The sequence below is a fragment of the Liolophura sinensis genome, chromosome 8, assembly GCF_032854445.1.
Source record: "Liolophura sinensis isolate JHLJ2023 chromosome 8, CUHK_Ljap_v2, whole genome shotgun sequence".
NCBI lineage: Eukaryota > Metazoa > Mollusca > Polyplacophora > Chitonida > Chitonidae > Liolophura > Liolophura sinensis.
Genome location: NC_088302.1, coordinates 8,682,568 through 8,708,940, shown reverse-complemented (window position 1 = coordinate 8,708,940; position 26,373 = coordinate 8,682,568). Strand labels below are relative to the sequence as shown.

Here is a 26,373-nt window from a genome sequence, read left to right as displayed (position 1 = left end):
TTGTTTCATGAAAGTATTGTCAACATTACGCAAGATAATGGGATGTTATAAGCCACAATGATATGTTAAATAAATTTAACTGAAGTCAGGCTAACAGGAAATATTGTTAGCTGAGTGAGTGAAGCCTAGAACTTCCTAAGATACCATTCACTAAAGTTTACACGCAACACGGATATTTGCACTTGCATTCATCACAAATACGAATGTCTGAAGTCTGATACCATACTCTAGTAAAGATTTAACAACTGTGGTGATGAAATGGGTGACATGCCCTTGTGTGTAACTTTAGACATCATAACTACATGTAGCTCACTGTGGGACGTCAATCCTCACCTTACTGTTGTTGTAGCGCGAATGAGTTGAACACCGCCACCAGGGGGCCAGACAAATATCATCACCACAATTTAAATCTCTGCCGGACAGAGTAAAAAAATCTTTTCCCTATGTTCGTTAAATACCCCTAAAATGAAGATTTTAAGAATGAAAACCTTGCACTCATATTAGCTTATGGCTTAATTTTATAAATGACTTTGGATTCAATACGAAGTATAAACATCAACACCTTTGTACAGTGGGTGAGGGTAGATTTTTGTACAATATACGCGCTTTTGTGCGAAGGGAGGTAATCGGGAACATTGGAAACATGGCGGCCCTCACGCAATTTCGAAGGACATTTTACCGTGAATCAACATCTATGAGGCAAATATTTGACTGCAGGAGAGTTTGCGTTGGTCAGATCTCCAGGAAATACCACCATGTTTCTTCACCAATAACTTGTGCTGACAAAAGCTGTTTTGCAAATGGCATGCAGTTACATCAGTCGTTTTGTACTTCTACAAGCAGTGGAAAGCACGTTTTTCGAAATGACACTGTCACTCATTTTGGCTTCGGCCCACGATGCTTTCACTCTATTCCATTTAGAAAAAAATGCCTACAGTCAAGTTCACGGATCGCCAAACAGTCTGTGAAAACTTACGAACGATCGCTTCACTTTCAGAACCATGTGACTCGGACAGTGACAGCTTTAGAAAAGCAACCTCAGGGAACAATATTTGCTCTTATTTCGTCGACGGGTGAATGGAACTCACCAATGCAGTGGGCGCGTTGCTTTTCCTCAAGCCCAGGATCTGGGGGAAGCGCCCCTGCCAGCAGTGGTGATGGCCAGGAGGACCCTGAAGATGCCGGAGACCCGCCTGTGCCCGCCGGCACAGCGACCCCAGAAGGGACCCCAGCACAACCCCCCATATTCGCCCCAGCAGGCGCCCTCACTCCTATGGTTGTGCCAGACTTCTTCCCAAATGTCCCACTGTTGGCAGTGCCGCGCAATCCAGTGTTCCCAAGATTTGTGAAAATGATTGAGGTATTAATGACAATATTCATAGTTTTGAGCACCCTAGTCCATCTAGATGAACTCAGTGTGCTATTTTAAAATGCTGACAGTCATCGTAACATCACGACTCTGAGTGTCACATGGGTAACATCAGTGTTACCATGAATGCTGGAATTTAAAAAATAGCACACTGAGTCCATCTAGATGGACTATGAGCACCCAGGTTTCTTGCAAGGAGCAGGAGGTGATAAATAACATGGAGCTAAATGGCTGATTGCTGCTTTTTGTCATATCTGAATGCATAGATACATTGTGATTACTTTTTCCAGGAAGTGTTTCTTACCCACAAGCTATGTTTTTCTTTTTTAAAATCTGCTTCAGTGCCTATGTCGCGTGGGTCACATTCGCTTTGTTTTCACCTCCAATACTCTAGTCATGTGACCAGATAGTGTGCTGATGATTGGCTCTGCAAAACTATGAATTGCATACATGTAGTTCTTCTTGTGATGGACAGCAACCCAGACTGTTGCAGTGTTAGTTTGTGGATTTTTCAAAGCACTTGTACTGGTTGATTAAGATAGAAGTAAGGAGGAAGGATGTGTCATTCATAAAGTCTGCATTTCCCAAGTCTTGCCCAAACCTGTGTGAAGTCAAAAATCTGTCATAATGCTGATTCAGCTTATACCAGTGGATACTGCTGAGGTGGTGTAAACCCAATTCATGCATTTAATCTCAATCTTGAAAGGGAGATTTCTGGATTTTCCAGCTCTCATTCTTCATTGTGCTTGACAGAGGAGCTACATGTAATATTTAGTGACAATACAGTAAGTACTTAGACTTTAGAGGATGCGTAAAGGCTTACAAGCAGTGTTGCGTCCTTCGAAGATCTCTCCGTTTTTCACCAATATATGGCAAACACATCACGCATGAGAAATTTGCCAGTTATGTGCTAGAGTTCAGAGATTTGCTGTGGGCACTCAGGTTTTCTCAACCCATAAGTCTGACAGCCATTGTGTAAGTGAAAACGTTTATCTGTAGCATGGCCTTAGACAAAAATAAAAAACTAGCCCCATGACACGTATGCTGTAGCTATACCTACAACATTGTGTATTTGTAAGGCCTGCACTGATAATGGGCTTGCTTGAATGGACATTGCTTCTGCTGGTGAGGTGTGTTTTGCGTTAGCAACAGAGACTCAGGTCTGAAAGTAGCTCATGTAATTTCCAAAGACTTAGACATTTATTTTGTTTGTCTTGTTTGTAATAAGGATTTGCTTTGAATTGTAAATGCTACTATATTATTTATTATACCTTCCAATACAATGGTTTATATACCTGTAACTATTGTCTCATGTCTTTTTCCATTATGGGTTGTTATTAAGGTACAGGCATGTACAGATCAATCAGTTCTTTAATTTTACTTCAGCATTCGTTGTTAAAACCAGTATATGCTGAAAGCTAAGTATGTATTTATTTGCAAATTGTAAAATTTGGTGATTTTTGAGTAGTTTCATTGAAGTTTAAAGTGAACATAAAGTCAGCCACTAAAACTGCATTACGTAATTAATAAAGTAGTATTCCTGAAATGTTCTGAAAATATTTAAAAAACTTCCTCACTGCTTATCAACAAAATAAACAGCAAACAATTGTCAGCACCTACCCACTCATTTGGTGATGCAATTTTGCCATGTTACAAAACCTAGGAGCTCTCCTGTGCCATAGGTATTAAACAATGTGACAATGAGAAAATAAGGAAAAAAAAAAATATGCCTGATACTCAACCAAGGAGTGTCAGTTCTGTTCTGTGTTCAAAGGGCCAATGTTTCTTTTAGTTTGCTCAGTCAGGGCAATGTTTGTGGACACCAACCTCGTGTATTAGCAGTCCTGCTCGTCCTCATCCTGCATGGTTGTAAGCATTTGGCCTAGCTGGCTGTACCTGCTTCAGGATATTTACCGAACATAGCATTAGCTTCTGATTAAAAAGAGTTACTTTTAGTCAGATTTTTGGAAGATATTTTCATAATAAATCTGACTTTGTTAAGGAAAAATAATGCAAAGTCACAATATTTTTCTTCAAGCGATTGCCCTCCTGATGTGGTTTTTCTGCAAGGTCACCCTGACAAGTTACTTCAGTATCCTGCCCAACATGTACACGTTGTGACATGGGCAGCCGTTCTCAGTTCCCTGCTCATAAATATATGGTTCAGAAAGGATCAGTTTAATACTTAAACTAACAGCAAAATCCAATTTATTGCATTAATATCTGTCCACTATCCACTTTAAGAAACTACTCTGACAATGGAGAGCTAATAGGTTTTTTGACGTGACAGCTAATTATCATGTGACCCTTTCAGCGCTAGTGATTGGCCAAGTTCATAAGTCTTCTACAACATGGCTACTCAGAGTGAATTGTCCGTCAGTGCCATATCCCCAGTGTTGAACTTCATCTTCTCATCTCTCAAAACTTAAGAGAATTTTTTGTATATTTTTCTGTGATAACTGTGTCCTAGATCATTTTTTCTATGTATATATATAGTGGCAGATGTTATGTTCACTTTCATGATCTTATATATATACTGTGTATTACAACATAGACCTAGGTATTTAAAATTCCATTCTGTTTTCAGATAACAGAGAATAAGTTAATGGAATTGATAAGGAGGAAGGTTAAACTAAATCAGCCTTACGCCGGTGTATTTTTGAAAAAAGATGACACGTAAGTTTGAAAGAACCTTTTCTTTTTGTTGTGGAGTGATTAGCATGCCAGCAAGGCGCAAAGAGTCGCTCACCAATGTGGTAGTTGTGAGTTCAAGTCCAGCTCATGCTGGCTTCCTATCCGGCCGTGCATGTCAGCAACATTCAGATGATCATGGGAATCCCTTGAGCTCTGTCAGGTTTCCTCCCACTGTAATACCAGCTGCCGTCATACAAGTGAAATATTATTGAATACAGCATAAAACAGCAATCAGACAAATAAATATTAAATAAAGGAATGAATGATTATTATAGCTAAATACCACATCAGCAGTATAGCAGCTATATGATGGTGAACCTGTGCATGGTCATCACCATGTGTTGCCCCTGGGCACTGCCCGTTTTCCTCCTAGCATAATGCTGACAGTCATCATATGCCGGTCAGTGAAATATTCTTGACTAGGGCATAAAAAGAGTCAAATAAGTAAATAAATATACTGTTGTGGTAGCATGTTTAAACAGTGTATTATGGATGTGACTGTGTATGTTGTGTAGGAATGAAGCTGATCTGGTTCAGAGCCTGGATGAAGTGTACAGAGTGGGGACATTTGTACAGATCAGTGAGATGCAGGATTTAGGGGACAGGCTCAGAATGATCTTGTTGGCTCACAGACGGTAAGTACACATATCTCTCTAGTATATAGGAATGGCAACAGCCCGAACCACAATCAGATGACTCCATTCTGTCCAAACACCTTGTTTCTCATTTGATTTACTTCATTACATGTAAATATATTTATTGTACGTTTCCCATGTGTTTACATCAGAGCTGGATCAAATAATCCAGAAAGTGAAGGCCGAGGGAGTTTGTAAGCAATCCATTAGTACCGCTCTGTACAAGATTTGTTTGAGTTTCCAGATCACAGATTTTAATAGATAATTTAGTCTAAACCGTTGCTTACACCGAATGTAAAAAGTTAACAAATACATCTGGGTCAATCAGGGTTATTTTCGTTTCAGGATTAAGATAGTGGACGCCCTTGAAGAAGAGGTAATAGCAGATGTCCAGCCAGCGAGTAAGTCTTGCCAGACATGGATTGCACTATATGTTAGGAGTTCAATTTGGCCATATTGAAATGTACGAAATTGTTCTGTAGACATTTGCTCCGTGAAGTTTCATTTACAATGATCCCTGTTATTCGTTGTGAATGCAATAGTAACTGATATCATAAGTTTCTGTTGCTCATTGTTATTGCAGTCGTAACTGATGTCATAAGTTCATGATGTTAATTGGTATTACAGTATTAACTGATGTCATAAGTTCATGATGTTAATTGGTATTGCAGTAGTAACTGATGTCATAAGTTCCTGTTGTTCATTGTTATTGCAGTAGTAACTGATGTCATAAGTTCCTGTTGTTCATTGCTATTGCAGTAGTAACTGATGTCATAAGTTCCTGTTGTTCATTGCTATTGCAGTAGTAACTGATGTCATAAGTTCCTGTTGTTCATTGCTATTGCAGTAGTAACTGATGTCATAAGTTCCTGTTGTTCATTGTTATTGCAGTAGTAACTGATGTCATAAGTTCCTGTTGTTCATTGCTATTGCAGTAGTAACTGATGTCATAAGTTCCTGTTGTTCATTGCTATTGCAGTAGTAACTGATGTCATAAGTTCCTGTTGTTCATTGTTATTGCAGTAGTAACTGATTTCATAAGTTCCTGTTGTTCATTGCTATTGCAGTAGTAACTGATGTCGTACCTTCATGATGTTTATTGGTATTGCAGTAGTAACTGATTTCATAAGTTCCTGTTGCTCATTGCTATTGCAGTAGTAACTGATGTCATACGTTCATGATGTTAATTGGTATTACAGTATTAACTGATGTCATAAGTTCATGATGTTAATTGGTATTGCAGTAGTAACTGATGTCATAAGTTCCTGTTGTTCATTGTTATTGCAGTAGTAACTGATGTCATAAGTTCCTGTTGTTCATTGCTATTGCAGTAGTAACTGATGTCATAAGTTCCTGTTGTTCATTGTTATTGCAGTAGTAACTGATTTCATAAGTTCCTGTTGTTCATTGCTATTGCAGTAGTAACTGATGTCATAAGTTCCTGTTGTTCATTGTTATTGCAGTAGTAACTGATGTCATAAGTTCCTGTTGTTCATTGCTATTGCAGTAGTAACTGATGTCGTACCTTCATGATGTTTATTGGTATTGCAGTAGTAACTGATTTCATAAGTTCCTGTTGCTCATAGCTATTACAGTGGTAATTGATATCATAAGTTCCTGTTGCTCATTGCTATTGCAGTAGTAACTGATGTCATAGGTGCATGATGTTTATTGGTATTGCAGTAGTCACTGATGTCATAAGTCCATGATGTTCATTGCTATTGCAGTGGTAGCTGGTGTCATAGGTGCATGATGTTCATTGCTATTGCAGTGGTAATTGACATCATAAGTTCCTGTTGTTCATTGTTTCTTTCACAGTAACGGATGGCAGCTCTGAGAATGAGCCAAAGAAACGGCGGCGGCGGAGGCGCGGGAATGAAATTGGTGAAGTGTTGGAGCAGCAGATTGTCTCCTCAGATGGGGACATCTCTCCTGAGGAAGTCCCTCCTAGTGAAGTCCCTGCTGGTACAGAATCTACGGGTGAAGTCACACCTGGCAACCCCATACTCATGGTGGTGACAGAGAACTACCAGCATGATGTATTTACCTCTGATGATGAGATTAAGGTAGGTAACAGAGCTGACCAAATTAGACTGCTTGTTTTGGTGTTAAACTTCAGCTATCAAATCAGCACCTATCAAATGTATAGCAATTAAGCATTCTCGAACAGATTGGTGAGATGCTAAGTACATGTTTGATGCTTGATGTGAATATCCTCTGATATTTTACTATTTTTGAGGTGTGTGTGTTACATAAATATTCGTGAAAGTCTTTGGTTTTATACAAAAATTAAAGCTCAGTGGAAGCAGAGCAATTTTCCAGGTGGCAATCCTCCCCACATTCCCTCCCTCACCACATTCCCCCCCTCCCCACATCCCCCCCTCCCCTACATCCCCCCATCCCTCCCCACCAACATAAGAAAACAGTTGGGCTGTGACCGGCCCAAGGTTGTGTGACCGCAGAGACAGCTGTTGCAAGGACATTAAAATTCTGTAATTATGATGTATTATTGCAGACGTACGTCGACAAGTATGTATATTTGTTAACATAGATCACAGTTTATGGTCTGATTGAGTATATTACAATGTAGACAGTTTTTGTTTTCAGGCACTAACCTCAGAGGTGGTGAAGACTATTAGGGACATTATAGCTATGAATCCACTATACAGGTGAGGAGTTATATAGCGACAGGCGAGAATAAAACTGCCAGAAAAGTAGACTTGACATATTCCACGACAGATGAGAATAACAAGCATGAAAAGTAAACATGAGGAATTGCAGACAAATGGGACTAAAAGTATTGGGAAAGTAAATATTTTGGGTTAGAAAAACTATTCATAGATCAGAATTCTTTTTCTTGGATTCATTAAATATTTTGATGTTTCAGAGAGAGCTTGGCGCAGATCATTCAGGCTGGTCAGAGGGTTATTGACAACCCAGTGTACCTCTGTGACTTAGGTAGGACGAATCCCAGGTCCTTATAAGTACAAACATGTTACAGTTGTGTAATGAATTGTTCTGAGAGAGCATTATGCGTGCATTCTTGTGAGGGTATAGCTCTGAATCAATTAAATATTAGCTTCCACTCCTTTGTAATCCAAATGTATAAAAAATGGACAGTAATGTAATATTGGTTTCATATTTTGTGTACATAAACAATATTTTAAGAACATTGCAAAATTCTTTGAAATTGTTTTTCACCATAGTTGTAATTCTCTTACTCACTTAACTATGACGTGTGTCTGTGAAAAATGAAAGCCTTATGTTTAAAACATTTTGACACCCATTATACTTGCCCTATGTTTATGCCTACATTAAGCCAGTGATTTAAACATTAAACAGTGGGAGAAAATTGCCCTTAAAAAGTTTGGTTTTCTCGGCCCCTACTGAACTTAACAAGGACTGTCATGTGTTTCAGCGAAATCATAGCAGTTATCAGTGAATCAGATATTTGTATCTAGTGGCTTTCAATCACTAAAGCAGTCAAATTATTTGTCATTTTTGGGATCACAAAGTCAGACTTCTGCACAAAGCAGCGTAAATCACTTAATCAATCAATCATTTATCATGTGTCTAGGAGCAGCCTTGACTGGAGCGGAACCTGAAGAGTTACAGAAAGTTCTGGAGGAAACTAACGTAAGTTGAAAGCTCATATCTCATCTGGACAACATGAGGCATCCTGTTTGATTAGGCAGTTACATGTAGAAGTTAAGGTGGTTGATAAGGCTGTGTGGTTTCCATGGATTACAGGTTTATTTGTTGTGTATCAGCTTCGCTGCAGTTGGTCATATTGTTGGCAGACTTAATGATCTAACAGCTATGAACAAGATAAATGTGAGTTCAAGTCCAGCTCATGATGCCTTCCTCTCCGGTCATGCGTGGGAATGAACCTGCGGATGGTCATGGGGTTTCCTCGGGTTCTGCCAGGTTTCCTCCCACCAAATTACTGGCTGCCATCGTATAAGTGAAATATTCGTCAGCACGGTTTAAAACACCAATGTAGTAGATAAATAAGTAAATAAATGAACAAGATAAACAATAAGATGAATAAATAAGTAAATGAACAAGATATTTATGGAGAAAACAGATTATCTGATATAAAACATGTTGAGCGGGTAGAATTAAATGAAGTGTGAATATGACATTAAACAGAGGATACTGCTCAGTGAAGGCTGACCACCATAAATATTTCACAGTGAAGGCTGATCACCATAAATACTGCTCAGTGAAGGCTGATCACCTTAAATACTGCTCAGTGAAGGCTGATCACCTTAAATACTGCACAATGAAGGCTGATCACCATAAATATTGCACAGTGAAGGCTGATCACCTTAAATACTGCACAGTGAAGGCTGATCACCATAAATATTGCACAGTGAAGGCTGATCACCTTAAATACTGCACAGTGAAGGCTGATCACCATAAATACTGCACAGTGAAGGCTGGCACAGTGAAGGCTGATCGCCATAAATGTTGCACAGCGAAAGCTGATCACCATAAATATTGCTTAATGAAGGCTAATCACCATAAATATGGCTCGGGTGTGAGGTACATGTAGAAACGTTTCAACCATTCACAGTAGCAATATTTATGATATTCAACTTTCACTGTGCAATATTCTATTCATTATTTATATTTGACAATATCATGATTTTGTGTATTTGATCAAGTCTAGCAGTGTTTATAATTGTACGCTTTCAAATACTTCTATCTCACGTGATGTCATACATGATGTCTTGTATGACGTGTACATGATATCTTGTATGATGTGTACATGATGTCTTGTATGATGTGTATTATGATGTCTTGTATGACGTGTATTATGATGTCTTGTATGATGTGTAGATGATGTCTTGTATGATGTGTATTATGATGTGTAGCATGATGTGTATTATGATGTCTTGTATGATGTGTACATGATGTCTTGTATGATGTGTACATGATGTCTTGTATGATGTGTATTATGATGTCTTGTATGACGTGTATTGTGATGTCTTGTATGATGTGTACATGATGTCTTGTATGATGTGTATTATGATGTGTAGCATGATGTGTATTATGATGTCTTGTATGATGTGTACATGATGTCTTGTAAGATGTGTATTATGATGACTTGTATGACATATTATGATGTCTTGTATGATGTGTACATGATGTCTTGTATGACGTGTATTATCATGTCTTGTATTATGATGTCTTGTATGATGTGTACATGATGTCTTGTATGATGTGTATTATGACGCCTTGTATGATGTGTATTATGATGTCTTGTATGATGTGTACATGATGTCTTGTATGACATGTATGTGATGTCTTGTATGACATGTACATGATGTCTTGATAAGATCACATGATGTCTTATATGAAGTGGACATGATGTTTTGTATGACACGTATTATAATGTCTTGTGTGACGTGTATTATGATATCTTGCATGATGTGTATGTGGTGTCTTGCATGATGTGTATGTGGTGTCTTGCATGATGTGTATGTGGTGTCTTGCATGATGTGTATGTGGTGTCTTGCGTGACGTAGGAATGTTAAGATTTGGCTGAACATGTATTATGATGCCATCCTGTTGAGCTGAAATTGGAATGTTTATCAAACAAAATGCAACTCTCAAAATGAAGTAACAATACTAGTATTTAACATGTGACATAACACTTTTATGAGTGTAGGAAATCCTGACGTTCCACGTGTAAATAAATAATAAATTGCTTAATTTAACTGTTTGTGTTTGCCCTAAACAGATCCCAAACCGGTTGATGTTGACCCTGTCATTGTTGAAGAAGGAATTTGAACTGAGTAAGCTTCAGCAGCGCATTGGGAAGGAGGTAAGCTGCATGGTCTGTAGAGACTATACCTGTAAATTCCGCTCACCATAATGGTGGCCACCATTGTACAAGTGAAATATTCTTGAGTAAAACGTAAAACACCAATGAAATAAATAAATAAATATATGTGTAGATCACCTTTATGTATATGCATGTAGTTGTGTACATTTCTGAGAGCCTGGACAGTAAGTCTAGAGGGAACCAGCCTGGAACATGTTCTGTCTGTGCCAGACTGTGATTTGTGAGTGATTTTTGATTACAGGTAGAAGATAAAGTCAAGAAACAACACCGTGAATTTATCCTCAAGGAACAATTAAAGATCATCAAGAAGGAGCTGGGCATGGAGAAAGACGATAAAGATGCTATTGATGAGAAGTTCAAGAAACGGTTAGAGGTGATGTTGAACAGAGGAATTTACATATGCTCTCAGAATATACGTGTAGCATTGCGATATTTTCTTAACTTGTATACAAAGTTAAGGTCCGAATTAAATCACATATATTGATAATGACTGTCTTCTGTCTGATTGATTTGCTTTATGGTTGATTGAAATTGTACAAGAGGCTGCTCTTGTGTTTTAATACAAATTCATTGATCAATCGTATGTTTTTGAATATAAATACATGTAAATCTATTTTTTAAGTAACTAAACAGAACATACCTATATTTAAAATCGCTCTTTCAGGAATAGATTTATTTATGAAAAGATTACAGTGAAGTATGAGTACCCAACTCTGCTGTTTGTGGTAACAGTCTTTGGATATGTGTGTGTGGAAATCTCACACCTTTGAAATACTGAATATGCACAGTCAAAACTGTCACATTGCATACATGTAGTTCTTTTCAAGCATTGACTTGTGCTTGTCAGATATTGAATGTTTTCATTGTGAGCTCTTCTTCAGTGGCTATTTGCTCTGGGTACTCTGGTTTCCTCCACCCACAAGACTGACTGAAATTGTATAGGTGAAAAATTCTTGGGTGCGGCATTAATGAACAAGCAATAAGTTTGTCAGTAAATCGCCACAGTCGAATACGTACATGTGAGGATTTTGCAGAGCTACCTCTGGTGTATTTATTTATTTGTTTGATTGGTGCTATACGCCGAACTGAAGAATATTTCACGTATGTGGTGGCGGCCAGCATTGTGGTGGAAGGAAACCAGGCAGAGTCCAGGGGAAACCCACGACCATCCGCAATGTGCTGGCAGACCTTCCCACGTAAGGAATAATTATCAGTTTACTGTACAGGCATGGCAAATAGATCTTATAAAAGTGTAAGTGGTCTGTGGAATGACAGTGGAGTGGATCTAGAAACTTACTTTGTATAGTACATGTACATGTACACGTGAAGGCTGGTCACCATACCCACAGTCCACAAGGGGACAACTGGATGCCTGCCATAGGTGTGCTAGTGTTGTGCTTGTGCTGTGATAGTGATGGGTCATTCTTGTGCTTGTGTTGTGATAGTGGTGAGTCAGTGTTGTGCTTGTGTTGTGATAGTGGTGAGTCAGTGTTGTGCTTGTGTTGTGATAGTGGTGAGCTGGTGTTGTGGTGCACAAGTGGTGAGCTGGTGTTTTGCTTGTGTGGTGATAGTAGTGAGGTAGTGTTGTGCTTGTGGTGTGATAGTGGTGAGCAAGTTGTGTACTGGTCATGAACTATTGATGAGCTTGTGACACACCACTGAGAACCATTTAGTGCGGTGGGTAATGTGAGTGTATTGTTTGTTCCAGGGTCTGACTGTGCCGGAACATGTACAAGAAGTCTTGGATGAAGAATTCAACAAATTATCTTTTCTCGACAACCATTCGTCTGAGTTCAGGTAAACTGTTAGCCAACATTGCACAGTTGACCTTTTCAGTGAAATTAAGAGGATTCTTTTCTCAGATTTTCAAAGCTGTTGTGTTACAAGTATGTGTAATTCTATGTGCTTTAGAAATGCAAGATCCATATATAGCTATATTTTTCCCTGTCAGGTGGTAGGTAGTCAAGGATTCCCAACTGTGATATGGTTTCCGATAACTATTAATCAATTAATTTATTTCCCACGCAGCTTCATTTCAAGAGATATGTGAGACACCTGTTGATGGTCAGTTGTTTTAATACTGTAGCAGAATGTTTTATGTAGAAACAGCCAGTCGCGTTTGTGCACATTACGTTGTAGCATATGTCAGTCACCATAAGTCATCAGGTACAAATGGGTTCTAATCGGTAAAATAGTTCAAATGCAGCTGGGAAGCGAAAGATCAGACAGTATATTATGAGGAGAAATCAAATGGTGCAAACCGCATTTTTCTCCGACCAATAGTTATAGCTGTACTCAGGGCACTGCAGTTCCTCTAGGCATACACCTGACCATCTTTTAAAGTATAAGTGAAAAATAACAACTGGTCAATTTTCAATTTTTCACTGAATGTTGCAATTATGACACTGTTTGGGCAAGATGATTTATAATTGATTTACCTTATGATGACTGATATAGCTTATATATATGAGGGGCCTCCGTGGCTCAGTCGGTTAGTGCTAGCACAGCGTAATAACCCAGAAGCCTCTCACCAATGCGGTCGCTGTGAGTTCAAGTCCAGTTCATGCTGGCTTCCTCTCCGGAAGTAAGTGGGAAGGTCTGCCAGCCACCTGCGGATGGTTGTGGGTTTCCGCCGGGCCCTGCCCGGTTTCCTCCCACCATAAATATATGTATGATGACTGATGTAGCTTACATGTATGATGACTGATACGCCTCATGATGACTGATTACCTCATGATGACTGATATGCTTTATGATGACTTGATATACATTATGATAACTTATATATCTGATATCTAACTTATATGACTGATATGCCTTATTGTGACTGATATGCCGAAGAACTACTTTTTGCATGGTTGGGCATTGTGTGTTACTTTCAGTGTGACTCGAAATTATCTCGACTGGCTGACTAGTATGCCATGGGGAAAATTTAGCAACGAAACTCTGGATTTAGACGCTGCTCGGAAAATTCTAAATGAAGACCATTATGGGATGGAAGATGTGAAAAAACGAATACTGGTGAGCAAACAATTTTGAGGTTGAATGGAATAAAGTGTGCTTGCTAACTCTAAGTTATAGGGGTTTTTCCCACGTAGTTTTGTTTCATATTTGCATACTACGTTTAGAGTTACACGTTGGACCATCATTATTTCATATATCCTGCGTTTAATATTAGGTGGTTTACACATCTAATACAAACCTTCTCTGGCTGCAGTCATGGCAGTCCCCAGTCACATGCATGAAAATTACCCCTGGTACATACATTAATGTGTTAAAGTACATGTATGGGATGCACAACAAAGCTTAATTATTTATGTAAAGGTGAAATACCAAGATTTTCGTCGCTGATAAAATTGATATTTCATATAGTTGGATATCACTTTTGTCATTGCATATTTATTTTCCAGATGCAATGACATAAAAGAGAAGCATCTTGTTTCATGATGTTCCAATCTTAGCTCAGCGGGATGATTTCGCAATATATGTATAGTCAAAGTTTACATTATCCTACAAGAGTAAGACATGACATAGTGTGATGGCATGTGCTATATACAAGTCTGCATTTGGGTGTAAAACGGAGGAACATTGCCTAACCTCTTAACCAAAATCATGACATTGTCAAAGTTAAACATGTTATTTAAAAACAGGATAGCTAATAGTGAAGTTTTTCTTGTTTCTTTTCAACTGTCACTGTGCAATATCCTCTATTCATTTCACTCTGAAACTGGAACTGATGATAGACTACATGTACATTGTACATATACATTATCTGTCTCCCACATGTTTGCCAAAAGATGTAGGACAGCTGTCCTGTGAACGTATATCCTCAGTGGTTTTAGGCTACCTGTCTGTATTTCAGGTAACAAGAGATGAAACTGCTGTAATTCTTTTGGGACATACATTCTTTTTAACCAGTATACGTATAATTGCTACAGGAACAGACACTTTCTCTTGTCTCAGACACTTTCTCTTGTCTCAAACACTTTCTCTTGTCTCAGACACATCGTTAATCCATCTGATCAACAACATATAGCCTACATTTATTTACATTTCAGTGAGAAATGTGATTTTTTGTTTTCTGTACTACATGTATAACAAGAAATGATAAGAAAAGGTAAAATGACCCCCGTTTTTTCAAATATACCTGTAAATACGCACATGTAAGTGAGTTCTGTTTTTGCTAAAATCACAGGAGTTTATTGCTGTGAGTCAGCTTAAGGGCTCCACCCAGGGGAAGATACTCTGCTTCTATGGTCCCCCAGGCGTGGGTAAGACAAGCATTGCCAAGTCAATTGCTCGGGCCTTAAACAGGCAGGTAAGTTTCAATGTTTCAAGAATCTTCGGAAAAACATCTGGTCTTCTCTTTGGCTGTATAGTCTTGGGGATAACCCCTATTTTTGGCAGATCGAATGAAAACATGATCATGTTTGGAGAGTGTTACACGTTCGATCTTAAATTTAAAGCATACATGAAAAGGATCAATAAATGCAAGATCATAATATTAAAGGAAATGAAGAAAGTTAGTCCACGAAAATGTGAGCGAGGAAAATTCATATTTTACATCTCTTAATAGCCCTCTATTTTATGCCTACTTGTATTTTCTGTTAACGGTCAGGAATTTTCAGAAATGTTGTCAGCTAAAGTCAAAGTTAAGTTGACTTTAGCTAAGTGTGCTTTATATAACTACAGCATACATTGCCATGGTAGTTAAGGGCTTACTTAGCTAAGTGAGCTTCATGAAACCGACCCCAGCTTAGCACCCCCAAATACGAACACTCAAGCTCCCCACCCCCCTCCCAGAGTTGTTTTGATAGCCGTTGCTGTTGATGTCACCACCACCTTCTGCTTTCAGACTGATCGCTGGGCTTTCGGCATTCTGTAGTTTAGAGCTGTTTTTGTTGTCCAAGAAGAAAGCTGATAATTTATTTTGTACTTTGATACAGAAACAAGAAAGAAACAATTCTTGACTACTATTTGTTGTGTATGTACAATGTGTTAAAGAATCATATTTTGGTTGACAGTATTTCAGATTCAGTATCGGAGGGATGACCGATGTAGCAGAGATCAAGGGACACAGGTATACACTGGTTACTGTGTGTTATATCAGATCTCTTGTGTCTCAAATTTCATCTGACTGTCAGTCATGTTCATACACCTATCAGGGAAAAATATTGAACATGGTGCATGTAATATATATGCTTGGGTGTGTTGAAGATCACTTTTGACATTGTCGGAAGAATAGTAAGCCGCTCAGATGGGTGGTTCTGGTTGTTTTTTATCAAGTGTTAAAATGGGTCAAAAATTTATATTACAGAGATATTACCAGAGATTGTTGACAAAAAATTTATATTGGCTGATAGTTGGTTAGCACACTAGCGCAGTGTAATGACCCAGGAGCCTCTCACCAATGTGGTCACTGTGAGTTCAAGTCCAGGTCATGCTGGCTTCCTCCCCCGGACATAAGTATGAAGGTCTGCCAGGAACCTGCGGATGGTCATGTGTTTCCCCCAGGCTCTGCCCTCCCACCGTAACGCTCTCCGTTATTCTTGAGATTATTCTTCCGTGAAATATTCTTGAATACAACGTAAAACACCAATCAAATAAAATAAATCAAATATATTAGCTAATCAGTATAAATTTTCTGTATTTGATAGTTCAAATATTGGCCATTCAGTAAATATCAGACTCACACTTGTACTATTTAGACTTAAAATGATTCTTAAGTTTAGAAAAAGTCTGTAACATGTACATACATGTAGCTGAGGTTGAGATTTTGTGAAAGATAATTATCCTGACTCTAAAATATAAAATGGTAGCAAAAATTTGATTGGATTGGTGGTTGTCTTTTTTTTTTTTTGCCAAAATCTGCAGTATAGGCCTTAAATGTACTCACTATTGACCAACATGCACATATATTCGAGGCAGTGTACTTCAAAGAAAAAAAAAGAGTATTTGAGGTATCAGTGTTTTTCATAGAAAGTGAAAGTGATAGAAAATGTACAAAAGTCAGCATTGTATGGTGTCATTTTGATTACATCATGGGTTTCCATTGTAGGAGAACATACGTGGGAGCCATGCCGGGGAAGATTATACAGTGTCTGAAGAAAACAAAAACAGAGAACCCATTGATACTGATAGATGAGGTAAGAACTCTACGGACTATGTTCATACTCCCGTTTTACAAGGGTGCTGCACCCTGCCTCTTTTTTTTTTGTTTTTTTGTCTGCAATGATGTTAATTGATAGACAGTGGAAATTTCCACCTGGCCTCTCATTGCAGGAACATAATGTCCCCTTCCCCTTCAGATATCTACTTGTAGCTAGGGGTCAGTCATGATATTGACAGATAGATATCAGCCATTATGTCACTGATAAGGATTTCCATTAAGTCATTTGTATTAGCAAACCATTCCTGCAGTTGGCACAGAGTTATTGTTTGAACCTAAAATTGCTGATTCATAGTATAAGGTTATCGTGTGTTGGTTTCTTTTCAATTTTTCCTCACGAGTGATAAATTGCAATACATGTTAGTTGTGAATACAAGGTGTCAAAAGGTACATCACACATTATGAATCTTGTCTTTAGAAGTCAGTTGTTAGTATGCTAAAGATGTGCACATGTAAATCTTTGAAAGTTGGAATATGGTAACATTTTCTGTAAAATCTGGTGTATTCTGTACCATGACAGGTGGATAAAATAGGACGTGGTTTCCAAGGTGACCCTGCTTCTGCCCTTTTGGAGCTTCTTGACCCAGAACAAAATTCCCATTACCTGGATCATTATTTGGATGTACCTATTGATCTCTCAAAGGTGAGTATTGAACTTCTGTGTCCATATGGAGAGTAGTGTTTGATAGATATGGTGGCATGCACACAGTGGTACATGTAGTGTACAGTTGTGTTTCTTATGTTGTCAGTGAGTTAACCAATATTCATTTTCTGACTTCTAAATGCTAGACACTTTGAGTTGGGGGCTGGGGCTATAGACCTTTATTGACGTGATTGGCTACATTTTCACAGAGCCTCTTGCAACGCTACATAGATCTGCCAGCAACCTGTGGATGGCCGTGGGTTTCCTCTGGGCTCTGACCAGTCTGCTCCCACTATAATGCTGGCCATCATTGTATAAGTGAAATATTCTTGAGTACGGTATAAACACCAATCATATGTTGTTACTATGTTGAATAATGCAGAGTTACTTCCCTTGGCTAGGTGCTGTTTATCTGCACGGCGAATGTGACAGACACAATTCCTGAGCCTCTCAAAGACAGGATGGAAATGATTGATGTGTCTGGGTACGTGGCCCAGGAAAAGCTGGCTATAGCTCAGGTAAGGGGCGAGGAACGGTGTGATTAGAAATACTGGTAGTGGATGCTAGTGATACGTAAGCCCAAACCTCAGGAGAGCCATATTGAAATATAACAAGCCTATTCATAAAGTTTAGTTGTATTGTCTAAATAATGTGTGCAGCGCAAAGAACCAGGAGCCTGTCACCAATGAGATTGCTGTGAGCTCAAGTAAAGCTCATACTAACTTCCTTTCCAGTCGTATGTTTGAAGGTCTTGCGGTTGGTGGTGGGTTTCCCCCAGGCCGTGCTCGGTTTCTCCCAGCATAATTCAGGTCGCATCGTATAAGTGAAATATTCTTAAATGGCATAAAATAACAATCAAATAAATAAATAAATCCAAATGATGTTGGGGCCAGCACCTGTTTTAACTGACGTTTACATAGATTTATTCTGTAGGCTGGTGTTTAGTTCAAGAATATGTGCGTATATCATATATATATGTTAGTTGGTGGCTGTTACCTGTTTTGGTTGAAAGGTTCTTAAATATTTCATGTTATCATGCCTCTCACCCTTGCTCATGCTGGCTTCCTCTCTGGGCATACAGTCCTTGGAAAGGTCTCCCAGTAACCTGCAGATGGTCGTGGGTTTTCCCTTGGCTCTGCTCAGTTTCCTCCCACTATAATGTTGGCCGTCGTTGTATAAATAAATAGTTTTGAGTATGGCTTAAACTATCAATAAATAAGTAAAATAACATCAGTAGTGTAATTTTCAAGTTCCCTGTCTTCTCCTCAGAAATACCTAGTGCCCCAGGCTTTGCATAATTCAGGGGTTCCCCCAGATCAGATAGAGATAACTGATGAGGCCATGAACACGCTGATCAAACAGTACTGTCGTGAGAGCGGAGTTCGTAACCTTCAGAAACATGTGGAGAAGGTAAGGGAGATAACCCAATCTGTTCTGAATACAGTTCTTTCAGTTTCAGGGTTAACACCCCTTTGTACCAGTACATGTAGTAATTAGATGCATCAGCAATTTTATTTTTAGTAGACATTTTACCTTAGTGATCAATTTGACTTTACGCTTTATGTCAATTATTTATTGTGTTAAACATATTACATTAATGGGGAGTTTTACTGTTGGTGAGGGCAGGGATCCACACAGATTCCTGTAAAGCTCCAACAGTGCTATTGAAGTATGATGTTAAGTATATCTTTCTACTAGCAATGTATGAAATAAATATACATCCATTTTCTACCTATTATCTCTTGTTAGGGTGTGATTTATTTTTATCAGCCTTGAACATGCATTGATGTGTTCATGTTTCGGTATTAGGTGATTTTACCTCTACAGACTTTTTTGAAGACGCTATGATGTCTCACTGATTAACCAGATCACTAAAATAATGTTCAAAACAACATAAAACAGAAGTGATCCATCAGTCTTTTGTCTCTCCACTGTTCCATTGGTTAATTAACTCATTATTTCTGATACAACTGCACAACTACATTGTATCACAATCTTTTACTAAATACATGTAGCTATTTTTGTTGTGATTTCAGATTTTCAGAAAGTCTGCCCTAAAAATGGTGGATGAGAAAGTGGACTATATCAAAGTGGGCCTGGATAACCTGCAAGAGTTTGTGGGCAAACCTGTATTTACTAATGACCGAATGTATGATGAGACCCCACCGGGTGTCGTCATGGGGCTGGCGTGGACATCCATGGGTATGTGCTAGTAGAATACTGTGAACGCTGACAACATTCAGGATTGCTTCCAAGAACCAAATACAAGTAAAATCTAAAAGATCATTTCTCTTAAGGTTCAGTTAGATTTTGCAATACAATAATATTCATTTAAATTCTGTCATGTGGCAATATCGGCATATCTAGGGGTTAGAAATGATATCAACTACGTGTATGTATACATGGACTTTGAACATCTGGAAGAGTCACCTTGTCCACACTGCTGAACACTCAGTTACAGGTGTTGCCATCTGTAGTAGCCAAACTTTGGACCCTCACTAGCCCATCCATCCAATGGTTTGTCTGAACACGTAATCTGATCACCTGAATGAAATTTTCTCATGTATGGCCTTTTGAACAACTAAATAAATGAACTAAAATCTTAAACAAAGCAGACACAAGGAGCGTATCCCAAATGTTATAAGTATAAAGCCTTGAGTATACACTGAGATCTGGAACATCCATTCTAATTCTAGCTCAAGGGCATCAGGCATATTTCTCTGATTCTTAACCAGCATGTAAAGTATGGCTTTGATCAACTTTAAATCAGAAGTTTTAAGCATCCATGTTTCTCAAAGTAAACGTGTATTTATGGATCAATATTCAACTATAGAACTATAGATTGCGCTTTTTTCTAATATTTATGTGTACTTCAACTGTACAGGTATCTGATTTGCATTCTTTACCGTTGTCACAATTTTCCCCACGTTCTCCTTGTTTGCCTGCAGGGGGATCTAACCTATACATAGAGACAGTACTGAAGAAAACCTATGACCCTAAATCGTCTGAGAGTGGCACAATAGAGATCACAGGGAATCTCGGTGCTGTGATGAAGGAGAGTGTCCACCTGGCATACACGTTTGCCAAATCTTACCTGATTGAGCGTGACCCCAGTAACAGCTTCCTGCAGAAGGCTCAGCTACACCTGCACGTACCTGAGGTGGGGGCCTTGGAACATGGATGCCTGCATGTTGTTATTTTTCGTATACATGGTCTTGAGTACTGCATAAAACACCAATCATTCAAAACAATTTCAAGTAACAAGTAACTAAAGCTGTCTGTAACCAAGTGTGCTTGCTGTTTTTGCTAGACATCAGTAACTGGGATATTTTAGTTTTTTTCACTCTCTTATTAATATTTGCTGCTATCTGTCATTTATATTTGAATTATCTTGATCCAGGCAAATGATACTCTGCCATTGCTATGTTGGCCAGCATCTCAGAAATCTGTAAACGTTATCCATAGGACATAGTTGTGTTTTTGTTGTTGTAGGGAGCCACACCTAAGGATGGCCCCAGTGCTGGCTGCACCATTGTCACCTCCCTGCTGTCGTTAGCCATCAATCAGCCTGTAAGGCAGAACATCGCTATGACAGGGGAAGTCTCTCTGACTGGTAAAGTTCTCCCGGTGGGGGGCATCAAGGAAAAGGTCATAGCTGTAAGTAGATAAAGGTTGATAAAGTTATTAATCCACTAATCCTTAAATGTGGCTAAAAGTTATATTGTAGTGTATGCTCATGCTGGCTTCCTCTCCAGCTGTATGTGGGAAGGTCTGTCAGCTACCTGCGTATGGTCTGTCAGAAACCTACGTATGGTCTGTCAGCAACCTACGGATGGTCCTTCAGCAACCTACGGATGGTCTGTCAGTAACCTACGGATGGTCCATCAGCAACCTACGGATGGTCCATCAGCAACCTACGTATAGTCTGTCAGCAACCTATGTATGGTCTGTCAGCAACCTACGTATGGTCCGTCAGCAACCTACGGATGGTCCATCAGCAACCTACGGATGGTCTGTCAGAAACCTACGTATGGTCTGCAGCAACCTACGGATGGTCCATCAGCAACCTACGTGTGGTCCGTCAGAAACCTATGTATGGCCTGTCAGCAACCTACGGATGGTCCGTCAACAACCTACGGATGGTCCATCAGCAACCTACGTATGGTCCATCAGCAACCTATGGTTGGTCCGTCAGCAATCTATGGATGGTCTGTCAGCAACCATGAGATGAACCAAAGACATGATATGGCATCATTTACATCACCTCATGCACATGACTGAAAGGCGAAAAACAGCTGCATTATAAGATTACAGAAATAAGTTGCACCTGATTGGTTAGAATTTAACCAATGTCTGCGCTTTGAATTGCAATATATCAGTTATGCAACTTTACAAGAATGATAAAGGTGTACTTTTGATACTTTCTGATAGATAGATGTTCTTTATGGATGAGTATGTATGCATTTGACGTAGTGTTGTCTTTTCCTTTAAAGCTTTTAGTGCTTATTTGGTGAAAGTTGACTGAGGTTTTTTGTTGGTTGCAGGCAAAGAGAGCAGGAGTTGACTGTATCATCCTGCCTGCTGAGAACCGAAAGGATTACGCAGACCTGGCTGACTTTATCACTGAGGGGCTAGAGGCTCACTTTGTCAGTCATTACAAAGAGATTTTCTCCATAGTCTTCCCTATTTATAACTCGGCAGAGAGATAACAACAACTTGGACAGATTTCTGCTGTAATAGTTCACTCTGGGTTCAGCTGACTTTCTTGAACACTAGAACAGTTTTTGTGTTAAGATCTATGAAGAAACTGTCCGGAAGGCAATATGCCTCGATGTTTTCACGATTTACAATTCTGAAGTCAGGTAGTGTAGTTGAGTTTTCAATGTGGAAAGTTTTTCAAGACTTGCATTGATTGCAGTTTGGTGAGGGGAGTGGGGTATGGGGGCAAATGAGAGTTGTCAGTCCTGTTAAAATTTTGATGGATGAATGCATGTAAGTTGCATTACATTTTTCTTTGGAGATTTATATGGAAATAGGGGAAACTTATTGTAAGAACATTATTAGAAAAATTTGTACGCAAAATTAATTTTTTCTGCGAGTTATATTGGGTAACTGCAGATTGCCTCCTCAGAGGCAGATCAAAATTAAGCAAAATGAAATGATATTAGGCAACTTAACTCTTATACAGAATGTGTCAGAATAGGTGTGGGGAAGTTCATTTGTGATTTGCCAGAGGCTAGTGGTTCTCTGAGGGTGCTGCAGTTTCCTTCTCCAGTGAACTGACAGATTTTTGACTACTGTGTTCATTAATCAGTCAATCAATCTATTTTCTTGTGATTCAGGCTGAAAAAGAAGTGAATGGAATTTCACTTTGTTTTGTTAAATTATGGTGATACTGGAAAGTGTTTGGTAAACTTGCATGTTGTAATCATGATGTATCATAATTTTTATTTGACCGAAACCTTCATCCATCACTAAATTACTCATTTTGCTTGATTCTGAGAGTTCTAGGTGCTCTGAGGTTTGTTTGGAACGAAGTTTCAACACCAAAAGTATTATTTTATTATTTTTATTTGCCTGAAAAAAATGCATTTTTTGGGGTGGGAATGTCAAGGGTAAATGCAGTAGGTCACAGTGACATTGATAGGAAAGGACACTTAATTGTTCCAAGCTGAAGAGCTTGCTTGTTTTCTCTCAAGATACTTGGAAACTTGCAAATAGTATTAAGTATAATTAGAAGAGAATCAATGAAAGTTTACCAGTGAACTAATGGAAACCGGTGTGGATTAAACCGGCACCAAGTGTCCATCAAAACCCCAATTGACCAATCGTGTACAGTTGCGAATACGTCATATCAGATGTTGGATACACAATAATCACATTCTCTGTGACGTCACTGTGTCAGAATGGCGTTTAACGAGAATACCATGGTATAGCGAGTATGTACGCAGTAGCACGTAGGTCATCTGGAAAGTGTGCAAAGGTATAAAGGTGTTCCTTGGTAATGGGCGAACCGTTGAGTGTTTACCTCCATCTAATCAAACAACATTCTATAAACGTGTGGGAATCATTTGTGAGAAGCCGTCGGTGTGCACTTCTGGCAATCTCCTGAGCTCCTTAGACCATCTTCCCTAATGAGTACTTCGTCATCCACGCCACTGTTTGCTGACAGGGGTTTATGTCCATCTACGCTTTACTTCCGGTCTTAAGGCAAGTGAGGATCGATTCTATGTCTAGGTTGGTGACTTCGTCGTTATAAATACGGCTTCCAGGCTGTGACAGGAGACACTTGTGATTCGCTGACGGGTAACGAAGCTTCGTGTCAGCCAGTTCTTCACAGTTACGGTGTCATTGGGACAAGACTATAGTACCACTCTCGACTGAGTGATCTCAGCACGCACCAAGTCTCTGAATAGAATCTCGCGACCGTATGGCTGTGGGCTCCTGAAACTCCAATCGTTTCATTCGTACTCAGTAAGAGCCATCATAACGCCATGGCGTACTGTCAGACAGTTGAAGAACCATTATGTCAACCACACCCAGTGTTCTGTAAACCTAAGGTCACCTATTTGTTCCAGAGCATGTCAGTGCAGGTCCCTTAACAAGCTAAAAGCCCAATGATTGCGGCAAAGAACGCTATCAGTCTGTTGTGTTGTCAGATCAGCTAGCCTGCAGTTTGACCTCAGGGTAAAGAGGATGACTAACAGTTTAACGAATGAAGAATCGTGTTTACAAGAATATCGAACTGCACTTTGATCGTGTAATGTCTCTACACACTTTAAAACTTAACTCTTAATTCAATATAACCTTGTTTTCTGTGCGATGCTGGAAAACACAATATTACCGCTGTTTAATATTATTTTGGACCAGGTAATACCCTATTTCAACAATGGACGCGGTTCTGTTGGAATAACTGAGTATGAACGTGTATGTCATATCTAACAGAATAGTTTGTAGCAATGACAATCTATTCTGTCATCACCCAGAAAACTCTATAGTCAATTTAAAAGATTAGTTTTTTTAGTGTAATGTGTTGAAGTCATCACAGGGAATATATTTATTCTTTGAGAAGGAGTTACTGTTATATGGTAAATGCTCTTGACAGAAATGTTATACCTTATTAATTGCATTATGTGAAATCATGAGGACAGGTTTTATTTCAAAGTGACCGGACTGTTGGTGTACAAAAGATTGCTGCGTTACAGGTGCATTTTATTTTGCTGTTTACGGTCGAAAGTTTACTGACTGATCCGCTACTGTCAATAGAAAGGTATATATACAAGTCCAATATTGTATGGTTATCCCTTATTTAGTCGATTGTAATATAAATTTGTACATAATGAAGATGTCTTTATGTACCGGTATAAAATATAATCCAGTATAAAAAGCATGACTTTTGTCACTTGTGGTACTCCGTGTGTTATTGTTAACAGTATATTGGTATATTGTCAGAGTTTGTATGTTAAACCTACAAATGATGAAATCTGGGGTTGATTTAAAGAAGTGGGCCTCGCTGGCTCAGATTGTTAAAGCGCTGGTGCACTGTAACCACCAGTCCTTCACCAATGTGGTCGTATGTTCGAATCCGGCTTCGTGAGTTCGGAACGGCTTTAAATCCAGATATTTGTCAGATACCTGGTGAAGGTGGGTTGTTCACGCCAGGCACTCAGGTGTCCTTTACCCAGATGCTTGCCCGCTGTCATATAAGTGAAAAGTCCTTGTGCGTGGCGTTTAACAGTGATCAATCAATCAACTCATCATGTCAAGAAAGACGGGATAGGCAGGGTTTGGTAGTGTCCTCACTTGATTCATGCGCTCAAATAACGCCTCTGCTTTCGCGGCAAAAATGTCAGGGTACAAGATCAGTTCCTTTTACTATCCAGTCTTTGAAGTGATAACCTTTAAAAAGTCATATGTAATTGTGTCAAACCGGAAAGAGTGCCGCCACGTTACCAATGATTTGTGCCAACCATATCAGTAGTCAAGGTATAGTTGTATAAGGTAGCCAGTTCTGTCTAAAACTTCCACTAAAAATTAATCTGTTGTTGAAGTCAGGCTAGAATTTATTCTGTTATTAAAACATAATACTGTGTCGCATTTAATATAATATCCAGTTAGTCTAATGAAATCTTTATGTTGAAGTAATGGCATATGTATATTATACTTGACAGAATACATTCTTGCGTCACTATACAACAGACTTTCTGTTAAATTTAACATATATTTATTTTGAGAGTACTATGTAGCCATTGACGGCTCATTTTCACACACGGTCGATTGTTTCAGATATAGAAGTAACAAATGCATCAGAATCTCCATGTAAACGTAATAAACGTTGTCGAAAAACACGGTTTAAATATTTGTGAAGCCACGTGTTTATTGATTATTTATTACAAGCATGGTGATATGTGCTACAAATGTGGAACTTGGAACAGAAAAACAAGGTGTGCTTGTTCTCGGTGTGCGGGTCCAGTTCTACAATAAACAGCATTGCCTTTTAGGGAACAAATGGCCTCGACCGGCGGCGGTTTCCTCCACCCTCAACTTGAAAATCGTCCCACTGAAAAAAAATTTAAAGCGGCATTACATTGCATGTACAATGAAATAGATGTGTGAATCCTCCAAATGATACCGTAGAAATAACAGCAAACATATCTTTAAATGCAGAAGGTACGTCAGCTTTCGATTTGACAATTTCTCAAATTTCTCATTAACTCAACGGTTTTTTTTTCACTCTTTAAGACCTTCCAGTTTAACGGCTTTTAAGGTATGAAGAAAAAATTACGCGACCCAAAATAGACAGATTAGGTGGGGAAAGTATAATGAACGGGCGATTTTGTCGCAATTCCTACACGCCCTCTTGGCAGTCAATATTTTGTAGGAAATCAAAAACGCGTTTTGATTTCATATGATTTTGGGGCCAAAAGTCTGTGGCATGGACCTTCTCAGATGATTTGGGTAGCTTCTGTCTCTTGGAACTAACCGTCTAAGTAGGCAGTGACCTTGATT

General features: G+C 38.9%; 1 protein-coding gene across 1 annotated transcript; it reads left to right on the top strand.

The window, feature by feature from the left end:
* The first annotated feature begins 641 nt into the window (after nt 1-641).
* On the top strand, nt 642-24,754 carry LOC135472701 (lon protease homolog, mitochondrial-like). The gene is made up of 22 exons (XM_064752325.1): nt 642-1,360; nt 3,957-4,045; nt 4,579-4,698; nt 5,044-5,099; nt 6,517-6,764; nt 7,306-7,367; nt 7,586-7,656; nt 8,276-8,334; nt 10,448-10,531; nt 10,794-10,925; nt 12,261-12,349; nt 13,435-13,573; nt 14,748-14,870; nt 15,577-15,632; nt 16,611-16,698; nt 17,242-17,364; nt 17,766-17,882; nt 18,634-18,774; nt 19,401-19,566; nt 20,313-20,524; nt 20,857-21,021; nt 21,909-24,754. Exons 1-22 carry the CDS (start codon nt 644-646, stop codon nt 22,071-22,073), a joined length of 3,222 nt encoding a protein of 1,073 aa, XP_064608395.1. The 5' UTR covers nt 642-643; the 3' UTR covers nt 22,074-24,754.
* The last annotated feature ends 1,619 nt before the right edge of the window (nt 24,755-26,373 follow it).

Coding starts and splice junctions, on each gene's coding strand:
- LOC135472701 (XM_064752325.1), top strand. CDS start 644: ATGGCGGCCCTCACGCAATTTCGAAGGACATTTTACCGTGAATCAACA. Junction 1,361..3,956: donor GATTTGTGAAAATGATTGAG/GTATTAATGACA, acceptor TTCTGTTTTCAG/ATAACAGAGAATAAGTTAAT. Junction 16,699..17,241: donor CATTGATACTGATAGATGAG/GTAAGAACTCTA, acceptor GTACCATGACAG/GTGGATAAAATAGGACGTGG.